General features: G+C 44.1%; 1 protein-coding gene across 2 annotated transcripts in view; it reads right to left on the bottom strand.

Moving 5' to 3' along the window:
• LOC126278560 (uncharacterized) overlaps window positions 1-13,608 on the bottom strand; it is a 320,088-nt gene that overhangs the window by 69,886 nt on the left and 236,594 nt on the right. For both annotated transcript variants that reach the window (XM_049978755.1, XM_049978765.1), the window contains one exon: window positions 1,326-1,417. In XM_049978755.1, coding sequence (XP_049834712.1) covers window positions 1,326-1,417 — 92 coding nt within the window. The remainder of the gene's footprint in view (window positions 1-1,325; window positions 1,418-13,608) is intronic.

The following is a 13,608-nucleotide window of genomic DNA, read 5'->3' as shown; positions in this document are numbered from 1 at the left end:
GTGCTGGATCCCAACGGTCTCGTATCACTAGCAGTCGAGATGACAGGTATTTTATCCGCATGGCTGTAACGGATCGTGCAGCCACGTCTCGATCCCTGAGTCGACAGATGGGGACGTCAGAGGTCATAGGGTACCTAAAGATGCAACACTCGCAGCGAACTTCTCAGAAATCTATCGCAGCAAGTGGTAAAATTCCTTACTAGGTGAAGTACTTAATAAACCTCACGGTAGTGTTAACAAACAGAGCTAGAATACCGTTCCCGTTTACGATAAACAGTCATTAAGTATTAATTATCGCCTCGACAACTACGCAACTGTGGCTCGGAGCTTTCAGTATGTGCCAGGGTTGCAGGCAAGTACCTCCAAGCAAACGAAAAATTAATTAAGTGCCGGCGGTGATGGCCGAGCGGTTCTAGGCGCTTCAGTTCGGAACCGCGCGACTGCTACGGTCGCTGGTTTGAATGCTGCCTCGGGCATGGATGTGTGTGATGTCTTTAGGTTACCAGAATGAGATTTTCACTCTGCAGCGGAGTGTGCGCTGATATGAAACTTCCTGGCAGATTAAAACTGTGTGCCCGACCGAGACTTTAGGTTAGTTAGGTTTAAGTAGTTCTAAGTTGTAGGGGACTGATTACCTCAAATATTAAGTCCCACAGTGCTCAGAGCCATTTGTACAATTTTTTATTAAGTAACTATTTTTTGAGGTGATAATTAAAAGGCCATGACTCCCACTCGTACAATTACCATAATTAATATCAGGCACCGCGGTTTCTATCTATTCGCAGAGAAAATACCTTCCGGTATGACAGGTGCATTGTTAATGCAGAAACGAACAGTGTCACTGGAGTGGATATCGTAAAAAATAAAGTGAAAGGTGTCGACTCAAGTTCTATTCCAGATGGCCCTTATGTATCTGCGGCTTGTAATTTAAATTTTAGTATTGTTAGTAATGATACCTTCAGTCATCGTAACGGTTGGTTTAGTGTTGCCGTTGAAACGACACGTGGTAGTGCTCCTGCTGCTGCTGGATTACAGAGTTTTGATTCACGTAATGTGATTTCTTACCTCACCTATCATATTGGCGAGCTAGCTAATAAAGGTTGTCGCAGGTCAAAGAAACATATACAAAACGGTATACGTGTTGTCATATGACTTCGGTCTCCGTGTTTCATTCCTTTATGAGAATGAGCGCACAATTGCTTGACTATGTGCTTGTAGGGGTCGCTTCAACAGTTGCTGGCTCGCATTTTACAGAATGCACTCGCACAGTGGCTGCAACGACGTCTCTAAAGAGGGCAGGGCGTGGCGGGTCGGAGCTGACTGACCTTTCTGTGTTCCTGCCCTCTCCTCCTCCTGCAGCATCCTGAGCACCGCCGAGTTCGCCAGGTTGGGGGCCGCGAGTGTACGGAAGTCGATTCTGTAACAAGAAAAAATTCACAACTTCAGGTCTTCAGTGATACAACAGCATGAAAGTGTGTGCGTTTGCGCATGGGGCTTCATTTTCTAAGACATGTTGACATGGTGAACGTGGGACCTGTAAGGTACTTTAAGACGTACATCTATGAGCAATTAAACTTGAGAAGGCGACGTTGTTACCAACGTGAATAGTTCGACGTGTCATGTGACAGGGATATCATTTCGCGTCGCACCATGTCAGGTGTGTATCCTGGGTAAGTCGAATGCTACCGCCTACAAACTGCTGCAGGTACGAGCTGACCATCAACTGTAGCAGATTATGACAGTGGTGAGACTCATCAGAGCCTACCAAACCAGTAGACAGTCCAAAGTTTGACAACGGCCACCACCAATGACATCGTGTCTCACCAGTGAACGGTAATGTAGCCGACAGTACGACCTTGTGGCTGCAATACACTTGCGACTCACCTTGACCTTCTGCACGACAATGCAGAACCAGCGTCCACAGTACAAAACTGCGCAACAGACAATTATCTAAGTTTTACACGCTTTTACAGCTCATGTTATACCGGGCCTCAACTGCAGTAGAAAGCATTGACGCTTTAATCAATGCAAGCAGTGGCTACTGCATTTCTCTAGATATCACTACACTTCTCTGGATGCCCCTGTTCAGGGTTAATAACTTCCCTTTTTGAAAGTTTAAGGTGTAGCTTGTAACTCTTTTACTAAACGTAAACCTTCGGTGGCCGGAACTTCCCAGTAAGCGAAAGACACCAACAGAATACAGGTTGCATGGAAGATGCTGCTCTCATCTTAGAGTGATTCATACAGTTTCATCTGTTGGGTACAAACTGAGTATGAACCTACAGATTGCTACGGCTATTAGTAACCGTGACAACTGAAACACTGTCTTTCTGATTTAATTTACACTAGTGACTTTCCCCCAGCATCTATGATTGGACAACTTGTCCGTCGTAGCGGTAATTTTGTTCACGGACTACTCCGCAGAGTTATGATTAATATTCAGAGAAAACGTCAGGTAATTAAATATCATGAATCTCAAACAACTTAGATGATTTGAACTACGTTAGCCAGGATAGTTCTCAGGATGCACAAATACAGGTGATAGTTATTGAACTATATGAAAAAAATCTAAATTAGTTACAAACTACGGCGCGCACACGCTTTATTTAACATGAAAACGTCACTACAGGTATTCGAATTTAGGTTATGACATGTTCGATATGCCCACCATCATCGGCGATAATGTGGCGCAGACGAATAGCGAAATTGTGCATGACCCGCTGAAGTTTTTTTTAGTTCAGCTGTGGTTTTGCGGTTATTGCTGCATACCTTGTCTTTAATATAGCACCAAAAGAAGGAGTCGCATTTGTTCAGATCTGGAGGACATGGCGTACCCCAAAGCTAAAATGCGGTACCCAAAGTGTTCCTCCACGACACCAAACACTCCCGTGCTTCGATGCGGTCGAGCTCCTTCACTTTGGATAATGGGGATGAATTCATCTTCCATAACCTACACGTACAGTTTGGTAGTCACTGTATCATCAAGGAACATCGCACCGATTATTTCGTGACTGTACACTGCACACCACAGTGTCACCAGTTGAGGGTGAAGAGACTTCTCGATCGCGAAATGCAAATTATCAGTCCCCCAAATGCTCCAATTTTGCTTACTGACGTACCCATCCAAAAGAAAGTGTGCTTCGTCGCTGAACCAAACCATGCATGGGCATACTAATTCCCACACTGTCCCGCGGCCAACTGTTCAGAAGTTATGACGATTTTATTTCATGTAGTTCATTAACTGTCACCGTGCGTTATCTGTTTCATATTTAATTGACGTTTGAAATAATATCTCGTGGGAACGTTGGGAGCTGCGAGTTACTGCGATACCCGGTCCAACAAACTGCAGGACGTTTGGCGCGAGCTGCGACCGCTTGTCGATTGTTGATTTTAGTGCCAGTCCGACGAGAGCAACTTTTTTGTATGACCATTTCTCACACTTCCATTCACTCCGCTTAAATATTAACTCTATAACAAAACATCTTATCAGCTCAATATCTGGTATGTCTTGGACTGCACATCAGTCACCGGAAGTCACCGGTAGCTCGAGCTAACCTTCCGGTAGCGGCAGCTCGCGGCAACCTGGAACTGCAGTCAGGCGCACTTAATGCCTGTCTCTCATCCCGATAAACCATCGTCATAAGTCGGTCTATTAGAGAAACCCATTTCAAAATCCCTACACCAGTTCCTGAGGTTGCCCAAATACACAGATACCGTGGTGGGGTACTTTAGTTTATATATACTACTGACCATTAAAATTGATACACCACGAAGCCACGTGCTACAGACGCGAAACTTAACCAACAGGAAGAAGATGCTGTGGTATGCAAATGTTTAGCTTTTCAGAGCATTCACACTAGACTGGCGCCGGTGGCGACACCTACAACGTGCTGACATGAGGAAATTTTTCCAACCGATTTCTCATACACAAATAGCAGTTGACCGGCATTCCCTGGTCAAACGTTGTTGTGGTGAATCGTGTAAGGAGGAGATATGGGTACCATCACGTTTCCGACTTTGATAAAGGTCGGATTATAGCCTATCGCGATTGCGGTTTGAGGTATCGCGACATTGCTGCTCGCGTTGGTCGAGATCGAATGACTGTTAGCAGAATCTGGAATCGGTGGGTTCAGGAGGGTGAAACGGAACGCCTTGCTGGTTCCCAACGGCCTCGTATTACTAGCAGTCGAGATGACAGGCATCTTATCCGCATGGCTGTAACGGATCGTGCAGCCACGTCTCGATCCCTGAGTCAACAGATGGGGACGTTTGCAAGACAACAACCATCTGCACGAACAGTTCGACGACGTTTGCAGCAGCATGGACTATCAGCTCGGAGACCATCGCTGCGGTTACTCTTAACGCTGCAACACAGACAGGAGCGCCTGCGATGGTGTACTCAACGACGAACGTGAGTGCACAAATGGCAAAACGTCATTTTTTCGGATGAATCCAGGTTCTGTAACCAACACCATGATGGTCGCATCCGCGATGGCGACATCGCAGTGAACGCACATTGGAAGAGTGTATTCGTCACCGTCATACTGGCGTATCACCCGGCGTGATGGTATGGGGTGCCAATGGTTACACGTCTCGGTCAGCTCTTGTTCGCACTGACGGCATTTTGAACAGTGGACGTTACATTTCAGATGTGTTACGTTCCGTGGCTCTACCCTTCATTCAATCCCTGCGACACCCTTCATTTCATCTGGATAATGCACGACCGCATGTTGCAGGTCCTGTACGGGCCTTTCTGGATACAGAAAATGCTCGACTGCTGCCCTGGCCAGCACATTCTCCAGATCTCTCACCAATTGAAAGGTCTGGTCAATGGTGGTCGAGCAACTGGCTCATCACAATACGCGTCACTACTCTTGATGAACTGTGGTATCGTATTGAAGCTGCATGGGCAGCTGAACCTGTACACACCATCCAAGCTCTGTTTGACTCAATGCCCAGGGGTATCAAAGCCGTTATTATGGCCAGAGGTGGTTGTTCTGGCTACTAATTTCTCAGGATCTATGCACCCAAATTGCGTGAAAATGTAATCACATGTCAGTTCTAGTATAATATATTTGTCCAATGAATACCTGTTTCTCATCTGCATTTCTTCTTGGTGTAGCAAATTTTAATGGTCATTAGTGTATTTAGACAGAAAAAGATAAAAAGATACACAGATGACAGCGAATCTGGAAAGACATTCCAATCTTACTGCAACATTGTCTGCAGAACTAGTATTTAAAACACTACGAAGCGTAATATGAGGTCAAGAAATCGAATCCATAACTCAAGACAATAGATCGAACATAGGATCTACATGTAGAAAGAATGTAGAAAGACGTACATGTTGAAAAATGTAAAAAGAAATGGGCTTCATTTACTAGATTTTTTCACGAGGTCAAGGATTCCATTTAATTAGCTCAAGCTTTTTTCATACTTATTAATATAGTAATTACACTCATTTCTTCTTTCATTTCATGTTAGTTATTCCTTCGCAATGTACAAAGAAACCCACAGTCACGTCATCATTCTCCCAATATCGAAATTGCGTATGGACCTATTAATAGGCTGTCGATATGAAACTGAATGAATTTTCTGCTTGAAATGCACACAGACATTCTTTTAATCTGCAGGTTTGTGAAGAAAGATGATGTGGTGGCAGGTTATGTCATGATAACCAGTTTTAAAGGTTGTATGTGGGCTGCTTCTGTGTTGGCAGCGTTGTGTAGCGCTTTGCATTGGGTCTCTGACTGCGCTTTCTTTGTAAGAGACTCTGTGGTTGGTCGGACTCTTTGTTGGAAGTTAATCGACAGTACTGTTGGGCAGTTGGAAGTTAGTCGCCAGCAGTGATGGAAGTAGTGTTGGGCAGTTGGAGGCGAACAGCCAGCCAGTGATGGATGTTAGATGTGAGAAGTTAGCATTGATGGAGGATAGCGGTCTGAACTGTTACCGTAGGCTAACGATCTGTACGTGTTCGACTTGGAGGTTGAATATTATGTACTGGATGCTAATGACGATTTATATTCGCGTTTGAACTGGGTGTCACATTACTAAGGTACAAAATACATTATTTGGTTTGCAACAAAATGTTTCCTTTGCTAACCACATTCCTCCTAGTAGTTAATGGCTTTAGTAATTAGAATCTTTTATTTAGCTCGCAGTATTGACGCTCTGTATTGCAGTAGTTCGCATAATGAAGATTTTTGTAAGATAAATGCTCAATTAAATGTACAGGTTATTGTTAAGATTTCTTTTTAGTCAGGGCTATTCTTTTGAATTAATTATTTGAAGTCAGGCTATCTTTTTTTTGAGCACTCAGATTGCGTTGCGCGCTAGGATATTGTGGATCTCAGTCCTTCAGCAATTTAAGTGTGGCCACACTCATTTAAATAAGTTTCAAGGTCATTGCCTTAATCTGAGTCATCTTTAACCTCCTTGTACACCATTTACGAGATCCAGTTGAAGCATTCCACCTATGTTGCCGTGTTCTACAGCGTTAAATATTCTTGTGCGGGACGTAGTGGATCAAAATCTGATACAATAGCACCGAAACAACATGAGAGATGAACAGTTTTTTACTCTCCCATGCTGCGTGAGTAACATTTACTGTCTGATCTTGAAACAGATCGAGAGTAATTCTGACATTTAACAGCAGAGATGACTAGTTATAATTGTAAAAAATAATTTTCACAATTCAAGCAATATGACGTTCTTATTTCCCAATACACCTAATGTGTTTCCAAGCTACTCTTCCAGACTTCCCCTCTTCCTTAATTCGAAAACATTGCTAAATCGTTAATGGCATAGCCAGTTCATTTCAAAACACAATTTTGTGGTATGTATGTAACGATACTCCATACAGCTGACTCTCCTTTGCAATTACTTAACCTTCGCATATCCTTTACGCTTCTGACGTGGGTCCAAGAAAGGAAGCCTGGATAATTTTCTTTGCGGAGCAAATGCGGTCGGGCATATTCTGAAATAAAACTTAATACAAATGGTTTCACGTTGGTTGCCTGATTTGGCTTTGATTGGCTTAACTGTATTTCCGGATTCTGGTTACAGGGAATCCCGTGTAACGTGAATATACTGTCTGCAACGTTTGATAGACGCAAAGGAAAAGGAAAAGAAGAAGCATACATGAACAGGACAGGAGAGAGCGTGATTCTTCAATCTGGACCGGCCGGTGTGGCCGAGCGGTTCTAGGTGCTTCAGTTTGGAACCGTGCGACCGCTACGGTCGCAGGTTCAAATCCTGCCTCGGGCATGGATGTGTGTGATGTCCTTAGGTTAGTTAGGTTTAAGTAGTTCAAAGTTTTAGGGGACCGATGACCTCAGATGTTAAGTCCCATAGTGTTCAGAGCCACCATTTGACCCTCAAACTGGTGAGCCTTTGCCATATTATGATCGTTTGAAAAGACCACTCCGCAATCGGAATATAAGCTGTGCAATGCAGCCTTTGGTAATGAATAGGCTGCACGCTACAGTGTAAAACACAGTATTACATTATTGTTAGCTTCCTGTTAGAAACACTTTATTTGCAGCCACACCGGTGTTTTAAAGGCATACGGTCGGCTGGTGGAAAGAATAGACGAGTTTCTCCGTGGATGCTCGCGTAGCGTAGCGCCCCATAAATCGAAATCTGAGGGAGACGTTATTTCAACAGAATGGTTCTTGGTCTCAACATTTTATTGGAAAATGATTTCCAAAGAGCTTTATGTTCCGCTGCGCTTACATCTTAACTCCACCGCACTCTTTCTCCTAACGTTGCCATAGCACTGACAGATATAGTGGTCTACAATTTTGTTTAGTGCTCCTCTGTCTTCTCTCGTACACTCATCGCGTGATTCCAGGTGAGCACAACCCGTAATTTTACGAGCGGCGGTACTTCCTGCTATCAAGAGAGCGTTTACTACATGCAGTCTCTTGCAGGTGTGCCACACGCAACACGGCACATGCCGCGCGCGTCCTGCTGTAAGGATGATGTAACCAGTTATATTAAAACGAAGTCTGTCGTGTATTAAATTGCACTCTCGTTGTATCGGAATCAAATTATTTCATAATTTGCTACACATGTTGGAATGTCTACTTTCACAGTAGTATCTTACGTCTGTTAACTTTTTTAATGCAATGTTATGTACGAGGAAACGTTCCATAAAAATAGATAGTGAAATTAGGTTAGAACTTGACAAATCTGCTGTGTATCTCATGAATCGTAACATCGTAGTAGCCTTTGACTATATGCTTCATGAGTTAACAATCAAACTTCACAGTACATCGGTACTAGAGCGCATGGAGATGTGAAATATAATGCTCACTTGGATTCGGTGGCAGATAACGAAATTTAAATGCTTCAATTCATTCGTCGGAAACTGGCACATTTCTAGTGTCTGGTTGTCGCATATAAATCCCTTACACAGACTATACTTGAGTACAGTTCAAGAGTAGCAGAACCATATCAAGTTGTGTCAGCAGGAGACAGAGAGAAAAAAAGTCGGGACTGGCAGAAACTCGAAGAAAGACGCCGAATGTGACTTTGGTTTCAGGGCAACATAAGCGAACGTATTTTAGCTTCGTATATATTATTGCCGTAGGGAATATAAAGGTAAAATCAGACCACTAACAATTCCCAGAGGCATAGACACAGTCATCTTTTCACACTCCGCAAGTGAATTTGAAACTAATAAATAAATAAATGTCGCGTGACTAGGGCCTCCCGTCGGGTAGACCGTTCGCCGGGTGCAAGTCTTTCGATTTGACGCCACTTCGGCGACTTGCGTGTTGATGGGGATGAAAATGATGATGATTAGGACAACACAACACCCAGGCCCTGAGCGGAGAAAATCTCCGACCCAACCGGGAATAGAACCCGGACCCTTAGGATTGACATTCTGTCGCGCTGACCACTCAGCTACCGGGGGTGGACTGCGATTCAACAAAAGGTGCTTTCCATCACGTACGTTTGCAGATTGTAAATTTAGGTGCAAAAGTTGGTAACTAGTGGCGATGAATCGCGTGGTCATCAGCGAAAGTATTAAATCGTTTAAATTAACTTTCAGAACTAGGCATGGGCTCTAGAATAACTGTACCTCCTAAACAGTTTGAAACTACCTCTGCCTGAGCTCTCCGGACAAAGTAACCTCGTTGGTAATGGTCAGCAGCTCGTGGTCCAGTGGCTACCGTTGCTGCCTCTGGATCAAGGGGTCCCGGGTTCGATTCCCGGCCAGGTTGGGGATTTTTCTCTGCCTGGGTGTTGGTGTTGTCCTCACCATTTCATCGTTATCATCATCATTCGTGACAGTGGCTAGACTGGACTGCGTACAAAAAATTGGGCTGTGTAAAAGTTGAGACTTCATACGGGCGCTGATGACCGTGCAGTTGAGCGCCCCACAAACCAAACATCATCATCATCTTTGGCAAAGATCGAGGCAAGTGCAAAGAAATCACAAGATAATTTAAAATTAATTTTATCGTTACCTAGCTCAGAGAATAAGCTTCGAAGAACCTAAGATTCCATTTCCATCATTAAATTGAATGTTTCTCGTAAAAATGTCATATTAAAGGACAACGCCGTATGTAGAGGAAGATAAAGCTACCACATTTTGTTGGAGCGTTCAGGGAAAATACTCACTGACAAGTATTGTTTCTGGTAGATGTTAGTGGTACCTCCAGGCTCTTTTCGTTCATTGATGCGTATCTTCTCCAACTATACGATGACTCAAGGTGCCCTTTATGAGGAACTTCGCTTGTTACACGATTTAACTTTATTTTGAGACCATGTTTCATACAACGTGTAAGGATGCTGTTTATATCAGTAGAAAGTACTTTGCTATGATATTACATAATGTTTATTAATGTTAAGGAAAACGGTTCTCCATCAATACCAGATTTACACACACTGAGCTGACAAAAAGTCATGGGACAGCGATATGCACATATACAGATGGCTTTAATATCGCGTGCACTTGGTATAAAAAGCCAGTGCTTTGGCGGAGCTGTCATTTGTACTCACGTAGTTCATGTGAAAAGGCTTCCGACGTGGTTATGGCCGCACGATGGGAGTTAACAGACTTTTGACGCAGACTGGTAGTCGGAGCTAGACGCATGGGACATGCCATTTCGGAATACCAAATTTCAGTAGTCACCTCTCACCACTGACAACGCAGGGCCCGATGGGCTATGGCAGCAGACGACTGACGCGAATGCTATCGCTAACAGCACGACATCGCCTGCAGCGACTCTCCTGGGCTCGTTACCACGTCAGTTGGACCCTAGATTACTGGAAAACCCTGGCTTGGTAAGATGAGACCCGATTTCAGTTGGTAAGAGCTGATGGTAGGGGGTGGCGCAGACCCCACGAAGCCACGGATACAAGTTGTCAGCCGGCCGGTGAGGCCGAACAGTTCTAGGCGCCTCAGTCTGGAACCACGCGACCGCTACGGTCGCAGGTTCGAATCCTGCCTCGGGCATGGATGTGTGTGATGTCCTTAGGTTAATTAGGGGACTGATGACCTCAGAAGTTAAATTCCATAGTGCTCAGAGCCATTTGAATCATTTGAACACAAGTTGTCAAACAATTCACTGTGCAAGCTGGTGGCGGCTCCATAATGGTGTGGTCTGTATTTATGTGGAATGGCCTGGACCTCTGTTCCAACGGAACCGATTACTGACTATATACGGCTATGTTCGGCTACTTTGAGTCCATTTGCAGCCATTCATGGGCTTCGTGTTATGGATGACTATGCGCCATGTCACCGAGCAACAATTGGTTGCGACTGGTCTGAAGAAGACTCTGGACAATTCAAACGGAAGAAGTGGCGACGCAGATCGTCCGACATGAATTCCATCCAACATTTATGGGACTTAATCGAGAAGTTAGTTCGTGCACGAAATCCTACACTGGCAACACTTTTGCAATAGGCTGCATTTTGGATTAATTCCCGGGGGGGGGGGGGGGGGGGGGAATGAACATCCGGTAGTTCTTTCGTTTCGTTCACAAAATAATTTTTTCGTATTAACGACAATGTTTTCTAAATATGACATGTACATCAAAATAACGACAAAAAATGCAGGGACTGTTTTTCCAGGCTACCTGTTGATGAACTCAAACTTCTAATATCATCTCATAAAATTTCAAATCTTTTTTCTCTTTTTTAGAAGGGTTCTCAAATATGTCTTGTGTGTTTTATGGGCAAATGAACAGCTCGTTCAGAGTCCCCTGAATGACGACGCTTGCCTCGGACTTGATTTTTATTTCGGGCTCTGTTTGAAAGAACCTTTCTATGCAGGACCCATCTCCATCATTTAAATGGGAGAGCGACTACGCCAAGACTTCCAATGAATCTAACAAACAGCCTGTACTGTTAAGACCTTTGACATTTTTAAGTGAGCTGTCTCATGTAAGGATCGTGATGAAAAGATGAGATCAGCATGCGTACATAGACATATTTTTCCCTAGCTTACTACGCTAATGGAATGGAACAGAACGTTACTAATCTGGTGCAACGTATCCTCCGCCATGCACTGTAGAGTGGCACACGGATTATTTGTACAGAAGTATATGTAGATTGTGAAGTTATCAAAATAGTCGATAAGTCCAGTGCCGAACTTTTCTTGTATAGGGCGACACCAAAAAGTTATTGCAGTTGCAAAGACTTCGAACTGGATCCAGTGATGAGCAGTATAAAAATTTTCAGGTATAATAACGCAATCCCTCGCTATTCAATACAGTAAGTCGATCGGTCTAGATATTACAAATTAAGATACAATATACTGGGATATACTGCCGTAGGCGCTCTGTAATTCTTAAGACATTACCGTCCCTAAACAGATCATGTCGTCGCATTAAACAACTATATTGTTTGGCATGTATATTGCATGCATTCAGTATTGATGACAACGAGTTGACGACGGGTGTTTAGTCAGTCCTGAAGAAAGAAGTCACCCACACTTGAAAAATAATGTTAGTAGTTGAAATTTGTGCAAAATCCCTTTCAAGGGACTATTTTTGATAAGTTCAGCGTGTAGTATTTCATCTACCAGCTGATCTGCACGTGCGTGAGCATTTTTATTCACAACATGGGAAAAATACTAATATAACGTATAGCAGCACAAAGTTTCACAAGCAGAATGTTGACAGATTGATTACAATCCTCTAAAATCGAGCTACGAAAAAATAGTTTCGTGCAAGATGACAACCTGCTTCCTCAAATTATCAGTTTGTCACTATAAAATTGGAATATTTCACTTACAAGGCGTACCGCAGACATACGAGGGTTTGTCCGCAGCTAGTGGTCGTGCGGTAGCGTTCTCGCTTCCCGCGCCCAGGTTCCCGGGTTCGATTCCCGTGATGACTGCCTCGTGATGACTGGCTGTTGTGTGACGTCCTTAGGTTAGTTAGGTTAAAGTAGTTCCAAGTTCTAGGGGACTGATGACCATAGATGTTAAGTCCCATAGTGCTCAGAGCCATTTGAACCATTTGAACAATACGAGGGTTGACTGAAAAGTAATGCCTCCACTCTTCAACAGTTGGCAGCATTGGTATGTGGCAGGTACTGGCTTGTTTGGCGGGAAGCCTTAGCACTGAACGAGTGTGTTGTTACAGGGTAAAGTATGGAACCCTGCGCAGAGGGTCGGTCAGTGCGATTTAAACAACGTGCAGTCATTGAATTCTTGACAGCTGAAGGTGTCACCCCAAAGGAGATTCATCAGAGAAGGAAAGCAGTTTATGGTGATTGTGTTGATGGGAGTACTGTGCGTCGTTGGGCGAGTAAGTTTAAGGACGTTGGGGTGGGAACATCTGACCTGCGTGAGAAAGAGTTGGACGTCCAGTGGTAGCAACCGTCGAGTTTCACAAGCAGAATGTTGACAGATTGGTTCAGGACGATCGTCGTATCACTCAGAGAGAAACTGCAAGCACAATCGGCATTTCACAAGAACGTGTGGATCACATTATTGCTTTGCTTGGCTATCGCAAGATCTGTGCACGATGGGTACCCCAGATGCTGACTCCTGAAATGAAAGCGCACAGACTTGAAATTTGCCATGAACTTCTCTCGCGTTACGAGAATGAAGATGACCCCTTTCTCCATTCAATTGTGACAGGAGGCGAAACGTGGGTACACCATTATGACCGGGAGACGAAACATCCGTCTATGGAATATCGACACAAAGACTCGCCCCAGAAAAAGAAATTCAAGACGCAGCCCTCAGCTGGAAAAATCATGGCCACAGTGTTCTGGGACGCAGATGGTCTCATTCATGTTGATTTCCTTGATCGTGGAACAACAATAAATTCAGAGCGTTACTTCACAACGACGCGAACTCTGAAACGACGGCTAACAAGGGTCCGAAAGGAAAAGGGAAATGTTTTCCTGCAGCATGACAATGCCATACCACATACTTCACGTGCCACCACAGCAAAACTTCAGAGACCGAATCTCATCACCGTACGGGATCCTCCATGCGGTCCAGATTTAGCACCGTCTGACTCCCATGTGTTCCCCGTAATGAAAGACCATGAGCGGGGAATCATTATGCTTCTGATGAAGACGTTGAGAGAACTGTGAGACTGTGGTTGCGGAAACAGAGGCTACAGAAAACTTGTTCA

The sequence above is a fragment of the Schistocerca gregaria genome, chromosome 1 (assembly GCF_023897955.1).
Source record: "Schistocerca gregaria isolate iqSchGreg1 chromosome 1, iqSchGreg1.2, whole genome shotgun sequence".
NCBI classification, from domain to species: Eukaryota; Metazoa; Arthropoda; class Insecta; order Orthoptera; family Acrididae; genus Schistocerca; species Schistocerca gregaria.
This window is presented reverse-complemented; position numbering and strand designations above follow the sequence as displayed.